General features: G+C 36.6%; 1 protein-coding gene across 1 annotated transcript in view; it reads right to left on the bottom strand.

Annotated features, from left to right (window-relative positions):
• Nucleotides 1–14,897, bottom strand: part of IARS2 (isoleucyl-tRNA synthetase 2, mitochondrial) — a 29,327-nt gene that overhangs the window by 6,599 nt on the left and 7,831 nt on the right. The window contains exons 12-15 of the mRNA XM_086743442.1: nucleotides 13,744–13,904; nucleotides 6,307–6,409; nucleotides 5,593–5,686; nucleotides 102–210 (exon numbers count right to left, since the gene is read on the bottom strand). Coding sequence (XP_086599568.1) covers nucleotides 102–210; nucleotides 5,593–5,686; nucleotides 6,307–6,409; nucleotides 13,744–13,904 — 467 coding nt within the window. The remainder of the gene's footprint in view (nucleotides 1–101; nucleotides 211–5,592; nucleotides 5,687–6,306; nucleotides 6,410–13,743; nucleotides 13,905–14,897) is intronic.

Raw genomic sequence — 14,897 nt, forward strand, 5'->3', positions numbered from 1 at the left:
TAATGCCTTGACTTTTCTTGTTCACACGCTACTGTCCACTTTCTCAAAAGCCCAATATTTAATAAATGAGCTAGCAACGTGTTTGCAGTCTACAGACTTACTTATACGGTGCTTTTTTCCTTGCTGCCACACTGGTTAATAGAGAGGATTGAAACCAACCTCCCAGTTGGTCTTTTCCTTCAAGGTATGTATCTGCTCTTTGCTCTGCACCTTTAAAAACAGAAGGTTCGGTTTAAAATGCCAGCCTATATCTTCAAACAATTCATACACTTAACAGAAAATCTATGAAAGTGATTAGTAAAACTTATTCTGCTCTTTAAATCCAGTAGATAAGTTACTTTTAAAAATGGTCTATGGTTACTTGAACGTGATACAAGTGATTTGTATACTAATGAATATTTTTTTTTATATCAAAGACTCCCTGAACTCCAAAATTTAACAAATAAGCTTGCTTTCCCACCAACAAAATAATAAGTTATAAAAACAGAAGCTATCATGCTCAGAGCACTTCATAAGAAGTTTTCAAAATACTTTCCAAGTACTCCTAAACAAACTGAACGTCCCAAGAAAAGATCACATACTTTGGAATGAACAAAAATCTATGCTACAGGATACAAGTCACAGATGTAATGTACATGACTGGCCTGTGTAAGGCATCAGATATTTTCAGAGGAGACCAGGAAGCTTTGGCAGTGACCGCAGCTCACCTGCGACACACTTCACATTCCTGGTCACTGGTGTTCCAGGAAGATTAAAAGTTTCAGGAAAGGGTTAGGACAACATGGGAAACAGAAAGCCTGTTGTGGGAGAGAGGGGTCCAGAGGAGCCTGGCTTCTTTAGCTTATCCAAGCAAAGGCTGCGTGGAAATATTATTCCATATAAATACACAAAAAAGAGAAATGCTGGAGAAAACAGGTAATTTGTAACTGGAGCTAACGAGTCGTGTTGGCAACAGAGAAAAAAAAATGGGCTATAAGGTTTGTAGACTGAGTATTAGCCGACTGGATGTTAAAAAGCAGAAGAGCAAACCCAGCTTTCCCACAGGGTTGAAAGAGGGCAGCAAAGTTTTAATTGCTTTCCTGGTGGAATTCAGTCACTGTACAAAAAGGTACAAGACTTGTTGACTCAAGAAGTCCTTTCTCATCCTAAGCAATCCCAGGCAGGTCACCATCAGAGCGAAAACAGAATAATGAGCAGCACAGCAGAATATGCGAGTCAAAGGCTACAAATGTGCAAAATTGTACACATATTTGGCAGCAATTTAGTTTTGATTCTTAAAGTTGGTGGTGTAATTTTCCAGATACTCAGACAAAAGTTTCTCTACTCAGTTTTTATCTATTAGCTCCTTTTATCCTCTTCCTAGGACCCCTGAGACAATGCTTCTTTTTGCTGCTGACACACTTGATTTATTTGTTTTACTTAATGGAAGTTTCGATATTTAGATCCATCCTGCAATAAAAGGAAGTTCAACATTACAAAGGTCAAGGCCATGCAGTTCCAGCTAGCACAGGAAAAATATGTGAGTGGATGTTATGTTTTTTAACACATTTGTTTATTCCTTTCAAGAAAACCTACAGAGTTTGGGTTTTAAAAGCAGAATAAGTAGGGATCAGCCTTTGTATTAACAGACTGCAAAAATACTTGTGAGGCCAAGATGAAAAAAAAAAAAGAGTATTTGTGGTAAGGATGAAAATAATAATGGAAAATCTGTAACAACACATTTGTTATTTACAACTAGTTTACTAGCCGCTGGTTTTAGAGAAGTGAACTTTTCATGGACATGCCAGTAGTTACAACTTAGAGGAGAGAAGAATTTAAACAAACAACTGATTACAAATAGCAAGCTGTATTGGTCTTTTCTGACAGGAACCAGTACATCTGGCAGGCTGGCTAATGTAGCTTACAAAGTTAATGGAGGCCTGAGCATTTTATCTCTGTAAAACACAAACACAGCTTTTGCATATACAAAGCCTGCCTTTTAAGTGCATGGGTAGCTCCCCTACCTCAGTTTCATTAAAGCTGCAATGGTTATATATAAATTAATGAGAGCAGTGTGCACATTTCTTCGTAAATGGAAGAGTATGTCCGACAACCCAGAAGAGACTTTTCAGTTGTTTATTTTACACTGAGGTATAGTACATAGGTCATTAAAAGAGAATTACAATTTATGATCCTTCTGGTTTGGATTTCAAGATTCTGTATCTTTGATCTTACAGACTTTGACTTTTAGATTAAACATATTGTATTTTAATGCCAGGAATGAATCAGCTAAGATAAATTCAAGTCTCTCAGTCAGCACAAAAGTTTAAACACTTAGATAGGTAAGCTGTAAAATAATCATATTCATTCAGTTAAATATTAGCCAATAAGACAGGGGAAAAAAGTTATGATGTTGAAAACTACCATCATTGCGATACAAAACCATGGGTAAAAAGCTGTGTGACTTTTAACAATGGCATATCACATCTTAAGAGTCTAGCGTGCATTTTTATATGAAATACTTTGAAATATAATAATCTCAAAGTTGTGGTGCAGATGGCACTCTGCCCATGAGCAAAATATCAAGACCTGTAGGAGAATTTTAAGGCAGAAAATAATTTGCTAAAATGGATACTCCAAGGACAGCTGCTGAAATAAGCACTGAATACAAACTGAACTTCAAAGAAAAAAAAAAAAAAAAAAGAAGAAAAAAAAAAAAACAAACCTCCTAGGCATCACAGCATTGAATATGCAAAATCAGCAAATGCTCTTAAATCAGGTTGAGCTTTTACCACACCTTTTTTTTTTTGCAGGCAGTGTATTCACACTCTTCTACCTCACAGCAATATTGTGACAATGAATTTATTCATGTACAAAGCATTCAGACTTAAATTTTAACATTGCATAAAAGAATGTGGACATAGTTCTTTCAAAAAATATTTGAGGCACGTGTAGCAAGAAAGGAATGGGATTGGACAGCACAATAAACTGTTCAGTGAAAATAGTGTTAGGCAAACAGAGTGTTAACAAAGCAAATGGTGTCCCTAGAAAACTTCAGCAGCAGCGGGGTTTTCAGTGCACATTGCTCTTGTGGATCTGGTCTCAGTGGTGGACAGGAATTAGTATTTATTTTACACATAATCTAGTTACAACTGTACATTTTTGCTTTTGTGACTACAGTAGCTTGTCTTTGATCTTAGTGCGCAAGTTGCACCTTCCTACCTGCCACACTGCTGATGTAGAACCGTTTGGCTAATTTTTCATTTAGCCAGAAGTTTGACACACCTAGGCTGGAAAAAGGAAGCCAACCATAACTCAAAGAAAAAAAACCAGCAATTTTAAGTCATTTCCATCAGAACTATGCTCTGTCTCTGGTAGGAAACGCAGCAGGGCAAGCGTTAGAAATACAACTGTAACGACCCAACTTACGATTTAGGTCACTGAGCAGTTCCTTTAACCTGCTCAAAAACCTCATACTGCAGAACCTCTCTGCTTTTCCTCCTCCCCACCCCCTTCCCAAGCTACTGTATTTTTTGAAAGTTATCTGTGTGGACATCTGCTAAAGGGATGAATTTTATAACTGCAGTATCTCATTTAATAAGCTCGGACAGAACTGTTTCAAGTCCAGGGAAAACTCAGGCCTAAGTTCCCCAAGTTACAGAAACGTTGTAGAGAACGACTTATTTTTGCGAGACTGGAACTGGTAGGGAAACCTGTAATGCTGTTTATTCCTCCTGGTTATTAACAGACAGATCATCAACTTATAATTTTCAATAACTTGGCTTCATGGTAGAGTGAAACAACTACAAACATTAGTCTCACAGTTTTAGTCTATTTATTATATCCTCCAGTTGCTCTGAAATTAACTCAAGTGCTGCAAAAGAACTGCTGCTGTGCATGACACTCATCAGAAGGCAAGCAACAACTGCTGTTATCACTGAACTCCTACCACAAAATTAACAGGTAGCACTTTAGAGGTAGCACGCCAGCTCCCATATGCCTCTGCGCTTTAATAAGTTTAAGCCACAGGACGTTCTTCTTTCTGTTGTGAGGTTCTCTAAGCAATTTTGGATTTCTCTGTGGGTTTTATCCATTTCCCCCCCCCCCGCCAAGAGTACTTTGGAAAAGAATTCCATCAGTTAGCCTGTTGTAAACCTTGCCAATTATTTTTATTGACACAGAAAGAAGTTCATTGGAAAATATAAGACAAAGCTATTAAACAACTTCTCTTGCAAAGTGCATTTTTCATAAAGGGTAAATTAAAATGGTAATTACATAGAAATCACTGAGACTGTACTTCCACTTCTGGCTGTGGCAGGATCCTCAATAATATATGAAAAAAGGTAATGCAACTTTTGTGTTATTTCTGAAGATAAAGAGGTTACAAGATCACACTGCTTGTTAGTCCTTTCCCAAACTTTTGAACTAGTGGGGCCACTCCAACCATGTCGGACAGCAAAAGAAGATGCCTTACACACGCCAAGTTCCAAGAGAAGAGGAACTTTTAATGGTTCCATGAAAGAAGAAATCTGTATTGTGAAAGACCCAATGTTCATTAGACATTACAGAATCCATATGAGAGCCTTGCACGAATTAACAGTGAATCCTCTAATCCTCTATGCAGGATTAGAGGCAGTTTTTCCATACTGAGGTGTTAAGCCCTTAAAGAATGCAAATATGTATCTGTGCACAAAAAATACCACTGCTTTGTTATACCTTTCAAAACCAAACCAGAAACATCTTTAAGAGTATGAACTTTAATATACGTAAAGGTCTTCTAGAAAATGAGTGTTTGCTGAGGGTACTGTTGCCTGATCACGTTGCTAAGAAATAAAACCTCTGGTACTAACGTGTTTTATAATTCAGCAAGATTGTTATCATGCAATTGTGTGCTGAGGGTTTAAAGTCCAACAGATTTGATGTATGAGATCAGACTCCTCCTTTAGAAAGGAGTCCTGACTTTGGACTATCCTGCAGGCAGTCAGTGTGTATTTTATATATTTTTATACAGATATATATCTGCTACCTCCTGAGTAGCAACTACTGACAGTAGGAGCTACAAATAGCATATAGCAAGTATAAATATTTTAAGCCACAATATATTGCTTTAGTTACTGAAAGTAATCAGAAGTGAAAAAGTACATCTACACTGTTAAAATTATAAAGCTTACGTAGATTCAGCAGCTGATCTCAATTTTGTTCTGCTTCAAATATCACGCACAAGCACAAACTGAAATTTGTTAAGTGAAAATAATTTAAAGGTTTATCAACTAGCAGTGAAGTACCTTGGCCATTTGTGTCATGAAACTTCCATACTCAGAACAAATCCATTCTGATTAGAAGACATACAGTACGCATGCATGTCATGTATACATGACAAAATCAGTCAGAACAGAATATTAAAAGAAATCTCAACTTCGACTATGCTGAAAATGAGTGTGCCAGCATGAAACCCTTATCTTTAAAAGCAAAAGCAGCTTTTCAAGAAGCTACAACCAGTTTGCTGCTGGCATAACCTAACTCAGTTTTGCTGACAGCAACTCCATCATGCAAAACAGTTATATTTTGTTCTCCAAGGATTTTAAAAGAAATATCAACATATTAATTCTGTACCTTCCAAAACATGAGCCCAGGAAGTTCCACTGTCAAACCAGATGTCTAGGACATCCTGCCCCTTGACATAATCCAAAACATCATGACCACCAGCCTATTGGAGAAACAATTATTTAATAATGCAAATAGAATACTCCATATAACCAACGCTTTTCAAAGCTAGAAATAAAGTAGATTTGGTTTCTGGACCAGTTTTGTACAGGCTCCGCTACCAACTTTGTGAGTGAACACAAAATAATTTAGATAATTTTTCACAACAGCTTTCGGATAATTACTGATGCAAACCCAAAACAGAACATGGGAAAATTACAAAAAACTCTGAGAAGGCAAAGTAACACTACAGTTTGTGTGCTAGCTTAAGAACACAATTGTTAGAGGAACAATAAAAAGTTATGAAGAAATAAATAAAAATTCCCATCTATTTTAATGAAAAAGATTTAACATACATTTGGGCTCTTAATTTGGTTAATTAGGATGTCACTTTCCTCCTGAACTAAAAGGAGGATGGAAATCTCTGCCCTGAATCAACAGCACAAATCTGATTGTGCAGATTTTGCCATCCTCAGACCTCACTTTCTGAATATTCCTTTCACAAGATACCTTCTCATAATGGTACAAGGTTGGAAAGGGTCATGGGAATTATGAAGGTTTTATATTATTTACCATCACTGAACAGTCTTGAGCATCTTTTGTATTTGAAGTTAAAAAAATTACCTTTGCTACAGCCTCTTTTGGTAGTAGTTGTTCAATAGGAAGGGTCCACCATGCATCTGTTCCTTGCTGCTCCACTATTTTGATGACATTTGTGATAGTTTCACTGGGTTAGGAGGAAAAAAGAGGTTCATGAATTGATGAGTTAATCGTGCCTTTCTACGAGTGTCTCAGATCCACAGTGGTGAGATATACTGACAAAGGGATCAAACTATTAAAACCTGTGATTTTCCAGCTTCTAATCAGCACAAGACTCCACAGAGCTTTCTGTCTGTGTTAAAAAGACTTCCTACTTTTGTCTTCCAAGATGAGTAGGGTTGTGTAAAATCTACACAAACAGAAATCCACGCATATTCAAAATAGCTGTTTCTGCAAATACTCAATAACTGGGCACTCAGAAAAGATTCCCCCTCAAAATTTGCTCTTTTTGACAACAGGCTGCTTTTCTCCACTGGATAGAGAGACCTTGAGAACTCATCTGGAAATGGAGAGCTAAGAAGCGGCAGCATTTTGAGTAACGTACATAAACATTAGACTTCCGGTTACCTGCATTCCCCCTTTTTAGCAATATATTTTTTAAATGGTAAGAGACATATATATAAATACATGAATCCCAATAATGTGAGAAACCGAAACTTCTATATCCAGTAGAGGAGTGATGTAAAAAACCATTCAACATACACTCTGAAGGCGATATACGAGTTCATATGGCATAGCACTAGCCAGGACAAAGGTCCTGAAACAAATAGATACTACGGAAATAAGATAAATAAATAACTAGGCATTTTTTTCTGATGTGAACAGAGAACACAACCACAAGGTATGCAGTTCTGTGCACTACTTACGACACATTCAATTGCTGTTCCCAGTAGGTAAGGCCATGGAGAATTGATTTTTAATATCATTTAATGCCAAGTATAGACATAAATCAAGAGAGCTTAAAAAACAAAACAAACCCCACACGCTTTGTCTTGCTGACTCACAGACCACTTACTAAAGAGGTGATTTTTAAGACATCTGCTGTATTTAAGAGGTACAGCAGACCATCATGACCAGCCAACTTCAAATTAAAACTGCTGTGTTACCCAAGCCACCAGAGATTTGTTTTTAACTGAAGAAATGAGGATTCAAGCAATTAACTAACTTCTTGACACAGTATTGTGAAAGGGGGAAAAGTAAAATAATGATCTGGCATAATTATCTTGAAAACACAAAAGGCAGATGATCTGATTTCTTTAGTGTCATCACTCAGTTTTGTATCTGGACTGCAGCACAGTATTTTTTCTGCACTGCTAATAAGTTGAGCTACATCACAACATTTAGTGGACTGTTACACACATAGTTTAAGCATGAAAACCCATATTAACCAAGAAGATATAGAACAAATTATTACTTAATTACATGACATGGGGTGCAACAGTAAGCAGAAAACATAGTTTTGCTCTTGATTGTGGGAAGAAAATTGCAATGGTAGGCTAACATTTTTGTATTAATCAGTCATCAGTTAATCTAGTTACTTTTCAAAGTAAATTCCTGTAGAACATCGCAGTAGGTTTTCTGGAGAGAAAACCCACTAACTAACCAGTAACACTCACAAAGCAATAGCCAGCTAGTGTATCACCACCATTCCTACCCTTTCAGACTAGAATGGGTATCGTTCACCTTCCAGTTTAACGACACGACACAATTTATGGCTTTGTAATATATCTGCTAATATTTATCTTGGTAAAACAACATTTAGGAGCTTTGGTTCCAAATGCTATCTTTTCCTTTCAGAAATATTTGCACAGAGGCCTATTTGCCTGTACTTTCAGTTTTGAGTGTTACCTTCTCCAAGATATAAGTAAATAACAACTCCAGTCCTGGCAGACAGCTGATAAGTATCCCTTATGCCTTGCCTCCTTCAGGCTACATCTTCACATTCAGAAAGCTCTCAGAAAGAAATTAGATAACTATTTGTCTTCAAGTTAATACTTCAAGAGCTCTCTCCACAGCTTCAATGCCTTCCTATAGGCTAAGTCTCACTCACGGAAGCCACCAGCAAAAGATAAGAGTAGCTAAATAAAAAAGAAAGCTAAATTAAAATGATTTACCCTAAAACGTGCTTATTACCACATAAAATGTTAGTGCATGTTGAGTGAAGAAGTAATTCAGTGCTCAGCTAATGACTCTAACATCAAATTAGAGCCAGAAAATTTTTCTAATCTAGAATCATACCCATAACTAGCACTGAAAAGCTACCGACATACCCTATAAACCAAGGAAAAAATTTACAATAGGAACTAAGCTTGCCTTCTATGTAACTTTCACATGTTGCAAATACACTTCAGTGGAGGGACATAAACTCTAATGATTAATTCATTTCCAAGCTATAAATTTTTGAAGCATTCAACAGGTATTTAATGATGTCACTGTTTGCAGGGATTTTTAGAAGGAAATAAATCCAGCTACAGACCAAAGCTAGCAGCTACCTCGGACAACATGAAGGAATACACTCTTAACAAATTATGTTTTCCAGCAACCATCTGGATTCAGTTTGACGACAGCAGAAATCTCAGTTTGTCAGATATTCTTAAGCTTTAAGTAAAGGAGATACAGCTTGAAGTGCCACCAGCCTTCTTACATTGCAAGTGTTAAATGCAACGAAGTCTCTCCTCAACGGAAGAGATAACAATTAAGGTCAGGCCTATCACACAAATTTTTGGAGAAATTAACACTGTGTTAGTGCAAACTGCATCACCTGTAGTCAGGATGAACTGTTCTCCTCTCCATCAGAGGCAGGGGGAGGGACAAGGAGGAAATAAAACCCTGCAATCAACCTCCCTTGGGAAACAGTCATAAAATGAGCGCCTTAATTTACAGGAAATAAGTACTGCGAGTGTCACAAAACAGTCATCTACCATTGCAGATACACCATTACTACAGAACATCCTATGGACTAAACATGTACCAAATGTATTGCTATGCAACGCAAAGGCTTATACTGTTAATTTATGAAGGGTAGATCTATTTTAAAGATACATTTTTGTGACACATGAACTAACAGATACAATTATGCTACAGATAAAAGTTTTCAGACAGCTAAGAGAAGGCCAGATTTGTCTTACTAATCACTTAGAAGAAATAAGGAGTCAATGACTGTGACGTCAACTTGATATTGGCCAATATTCTCAAAATTATATCACAGCTTCAAATCAAGTAAAAAAGTATTTTAGCAGTGCAAGTTTTTTTCATTATATTCAGTTTCCCTACAGAATATACATGAACATTAACAGACAAATATTTTATAAGAGGAGATAGTTAAAATCAAAGATTTCCAGGATACCATTTCAACAAGTACTTTTTCCTTCTACAGTTCGAAAAATCCAAGACAAACAAACAACCCGCTCCTCACTCCGCTCCTCTGATCTTTTCCCAGGATCCTTATGATTGACTATTAACCCAAGAGAGAGAAATTACTATATTTAAGGTATCTGCATTGTAAGAAGGACGATTTTTGCAAAGTACTTGTACGTAAGATGCAAGTGAAAACCACCTTTCTCAAATAACCACTCATCACTTTATAATCTATGGCTTCAACGTGAGCAGGATAATTCACAGAGTTAGCAATAAACACCATTGTAAAACTTTGCCCTGTATTCATACACTATCTAGAAGAACTTGCATTACGTGTCACTCGCTACGTTTTAACACTGAAACCCCTACGGCAATTCACGCTACCACGACACCAGCCAATCACTCTGAAGACTGATATTGATTATGCTGAACACTTATTTAATGTGTTAACAGAAATTAGGCAGCATTAAGATACAGTCGCGAGGAGAAGAATACAGTGCCTGCTGTTCTCTCGACCTCTTTTCAAACAAGGAGTAAAGAGGGCAAGCGGATCTTCTTTTTTACGTGAACGTGGATACTTCAGCAGTAAGTATTTAGTTTATGGTAAGCTGCTATTGCTTACAAGTCACTGAAATATCTTAATATTTTAAAAAGCAAATTAGAGTGCAGGGTAGGTCTACTTCAAAAACAGGCTGGGGGTTTTTTGGTCTGAAATTTAAGTTACTTGTTAATCACAGTCACAGAGAAGAGGACAATCAGAATAATCTTTGCAATAGTACTTATTATTAGCAATATCTGAACAGTGAATTTGTAAAGTTAAGAAGTTATTGCATGGGGTCAGATTAGAGTGTCTATCTAACATTTATTACCTTGTCTGAGCTACTACTGGAAATACAAATATCTCATTTTACTTTTGGATCTCTTTCTTTCTTCTCTTCCATGAGTTACAGAATGTCCTAGAATAAGAATGCTTTCTCACAAAATCTATTCAATTTAGAAAACTGACAAACAGTATAAGTGTTTATTTGCACATGTATTCTATTTAAAGTCTTTTTCCTCCACTTGTGCAGAAAAATTGCACAGAATCTTACCTCTGTATTCTCATTATTTTTACTGAAAATTGGAACAATGAAGAAATGTCCTCTCTTTTATCTCTCTCTTATATAGAGTTTTGTTATTTTATACTGATTTTTAAATTCCTGGTCGCAATATGATGTGGTATACTCTACATAAAGGATCTAATCCTCAGCAGCATATTAAATTTATTATCTTAGACAACAATGTCATACATTCAAATGACTTTTAGGGCTATAAGGGTCCACAGCAGCAAAGAGGAAGACTCATGGAGATCTTGCAGACTTGTGTCATTACAAGATTACAGTCTAGCTCTTGGCTTTTAAGTTAGAAAGACAGGATTGCTGGTGTGGGAAAAATATTCTGTTAGAGGTAAGCAGTTGCATTGTGAAAGAGAAGCTTTCTGCAGCTTTCACATGACAAATTCAGGGCAAACTCTGACTTACAGAGGGAAACAGCTGTTTATTTTAAGGTTTTTTTTTTTTTTTAAATCTTTTTACAGGTGATGCATAGATAGGATCACTCAAGACTGACCATCAGTGCTCTCATATGTAACAGCAACTCCATGTGGACTACACTGACTTCCAGTGGAGATGCTGTTACTTTTGATAGCCACTCAAAAACCCCAGAGCAGCTAATACTGGAAGCACGTTTATCCAGCACTCAAGATAAAAAAAAAAACAGCTTTTGTTTTGAAATGTAAGTTATTTACTGTTGTTTTAATGATATTAATTATTCAGACAATCTGAATATAGAACTTCTCAAGTGTTAGAAATATGTCAGCAACCTATTGCGATATGATTTCAAAATGATAATGCAAATGCAGCAAAGTATTTAAACTTACTTGTTTATTTCAATAAGAACTGGTGTCCAGGAAAATGACCTATGAATTGACAGACTGCTTTCTAAATTTGCCTGTCATTTCTATAGGCCAATATTCTGTGCACTTTTCCTACTCCACTTACAGAAGTCTGCTACAGCTAACACTAAATATTTAACGTGTGTTTTACAGTCGTCTTTGAAAATTTCACCTCTACTGTAAAACATTACAAGTAATGAGTACTTCTTAAAAATGCGCATCAGAAGCTGTCAGTCAAATGAAATAAATCTACTTTTCAAGCATATCGCTTATGTCTCTTTTTTTCCTAAATGTCTTTCTTTTCCCCGCAGATCAATTCTAACCAAACATGCCATACTGTCCCTTTGTTCATTCGCCGACATGTGTGACTGCCAGGCCAATACCTACACATAAAGATTGAGTTCTTAAACCATTGCAGAGTTTATCACATCAAAATGCCCTGATTGCCACATATCACACAACTTCAGCAATAATGTCACACAGCCCAAGCACTTACAAGAGAGATGCTTTTTAATACAGGTCACGGGCTTTCAAGGTAATTTTACTTCAACCTAAAGTAATTCCCATGCATCTCTCCTTTCAAACGCTTTCTGTATCAGCTGGGTCAGGTCCTCTATGTTCTGAAGGAGCTATTGCTTCATGGTGCCCTTCACATTTGACTGCCAACTGCCAAACTATTTTTCATTATTTTGACGCTAAACTACATATTTAATAATTTTAAACAAGCACAAGTAGCAAACTCAAAGCTACTCCACAGACAGACTACCGTAAGTATTCCTCAGAAACTTATTTTTTCATGTGAACACATACTTACTTTTTAATATGGCAACAGTTTTTGCAAGTAAAACTATTTTACATGCCACAGAGCCTCCATCCCTTTATTTCCTGATGTGTGTCAGCATTATTCAGGCACTATAAACTACTACGGTTATTGTGGTCTTTTCGGACAGTTACTGCCTACTGTGACAGAGTCAAAGTACATATCTGTGCACCTACACACCCAGTCACACTAGGTGAAGCTAAGGACTTAGCTTAAAGTCCATTCCCTGCTCTCCACACCCTAAGCCTCACCTACTACTACACTTAAGTGCTCAGTCTAGCTTCTAGGAAACATGCTGGACATTCTGCAGTATATTTATGCCACACCAGAATAAGAAAAGTTCTGCAAGACTACTTAAGTTCATCTCCAGCTACGCAATCTTACTACCCATAATGAATTTGCACAAATGGTTGTAAGGTTAAGATGTATAAAATGGAGTTACATTAGCATATCTGAAGACAGAAAACAATTACGGAAATAAACAATGAATGTGGAACTCCACAGTACTATTTTTAGGAAATCACCTCTTAGAGGATACTCACAATTGAAAACCTCTGTTCCCCAAAGGGGTAAAAGCAGAACATTATTACTCCTTAAAAGACAGAAAGGGATAATATCTGGTTGAGGTTTCTTGTTTTAAAGCACAGCTTAGATTTCCTCCCCATTACATCATCTGGAATTTCTGAAGTGGAGTGTTTGCAATATCTGGATTCTATTACCTCAACCAAAAGATGGCAGAATAAGGCTAGCATCTGAAGCTTTAGACATATCAAATCATACAGTTCAAGGTCACTTACTTACATTTATTAATGCTGGTTCTTCAAAATCACTCTAGTTTTATTTTGAAACAAAGTGCAGTTATTTATTCTGCAACCGATTTGGTTATTCCACTTCGGATATCTCATTGTCACTTACTCAATTGCAAAAAAAAAAAAAAAAGCTATTTTGACAAAATACCTGTATTATTCAATTTACAGTGCTACAGTTACAGCTGCAATCTATTCTAACTACAACTGGCATTTTACTCCTTGCTTACATGTAAAGACCAGTGATTACTGCCAGCTCACTTAACTTGAAGATGAGGGATGAAAGCAGCAACTACCATCAAGTGGATTTTTCAGGTAACTTAAGTATCTAAGCAAACTGATTCCTATTACTTACACATAAGCCACCTTCAGCAATGAAGGTGATTGTTTCAATTTACAGCTGAATTACTTCTGTGTATAAACAATTTCAAGTGAAAGCATGTATTTATACTTAAATAGTTAGAAGTTTTATCATATTGTGTAACTACAGCACAACAGACAGGGCTCATTCATTCATTTTTCAATATATGAAGCTAGACAAATACCTGTTTATCAAGCATTCTCCTGTGTTCTTCTGATAAAAAACAGGAATCGGAACACCCCAACATCTTTGCCGTGATATACACCAAAACGTCCTTCTGTCCAGCATTTCAAGCATTCTGTTCACTGCAGATGTAGGAATAACTTTGACTTTTTTCAGCGCTTCCTATAAAGCACACAAGTGAATTGTTGGACATGCTTCAGCAGTCAGACAAACACTGCTTCATCTACCAGTAAAAAAAAGGTAGAAGTCTACACTTCCACTCCCAGTATTGAACAGCATGTTCTTGGGCAGCTGTCACATTTACTTTGTTTACTTCAGTGCATGTTGCTCTTCAATACCATATGTAGAACACTGCATATACTGTATATGTCCCCACAGAGGAACTAATGCTTTTTTGCTAGCTCTGATTCTCTAGCAGATGCACCCTAAAGTGAGTTAGAAACGGCATCAGCGTCTCTACCTGAAGATTAATAGCTCATTGTGTCTTGTGGTGTTGTCTGCTTTGAAACCACATCTTGCTACATACTGCCTGTATGAGAGAGCGCGGGCTACCACTCACTCCCAACCCTGCTGAACAACCATCATATTCTCCTTCATTCTAGATAAAGATGAACATGGAATAAACACTTCATGCTTTAATTAGAATGAAATCACTGTTACCCAAGGTAGCCTAAGGTGCTGGTCTGAGTTTTCTGTGTGGAAGGAACATAAATTCAAAGAGCCCTGCATTTTAAAAAAGTTGAAAGTTTTAAAGTTATTTAAAATAGAACTGTGGCAAAATTAATAGGGGAGCGAACAAAGATGCCTGGCCATGCAAGGCTACCACAACAACAAAGACAATTTTAATAGTGATAGAATTGTCTCTTCCAATTTAATTCCTTGAAACATTTTAAAACATATTTTGTAGGAAAAAAATCAGTAGCTCTAAGAAACTTACACATCTTCTGTAAATGCAATGAAAAAATATGTCAGTCAATGTATTTATCCTGGACTATATCAATATTGACAGAAAAACAACAAAATGAATCACTTCCACAAATAACTAACACTTTTCAACTAGTGTTTGTAAATCTTAGAGAAGAATATACTCTGGAGTGAGCTACAGCAAGATTGCTTCGCTGATTCCAAATGGCATCAGCTATCTTTAAATGTCCC

Source organism: Chlamydotis macqueenii, chromosome 3 (assembly GCF_036417535.1).
Source record: "Chlamydotis macqueenii isolate bChlMac1 chromosome 3, bChlMac1.mat, whole genome shotgun sequence".
Taxonomy (NCBI): Eukaryota; Metazoa; Chordata; class Aves; order Otidiformes; family Otididae; genus Chlamydotis; species Chlamydotis macqueenii.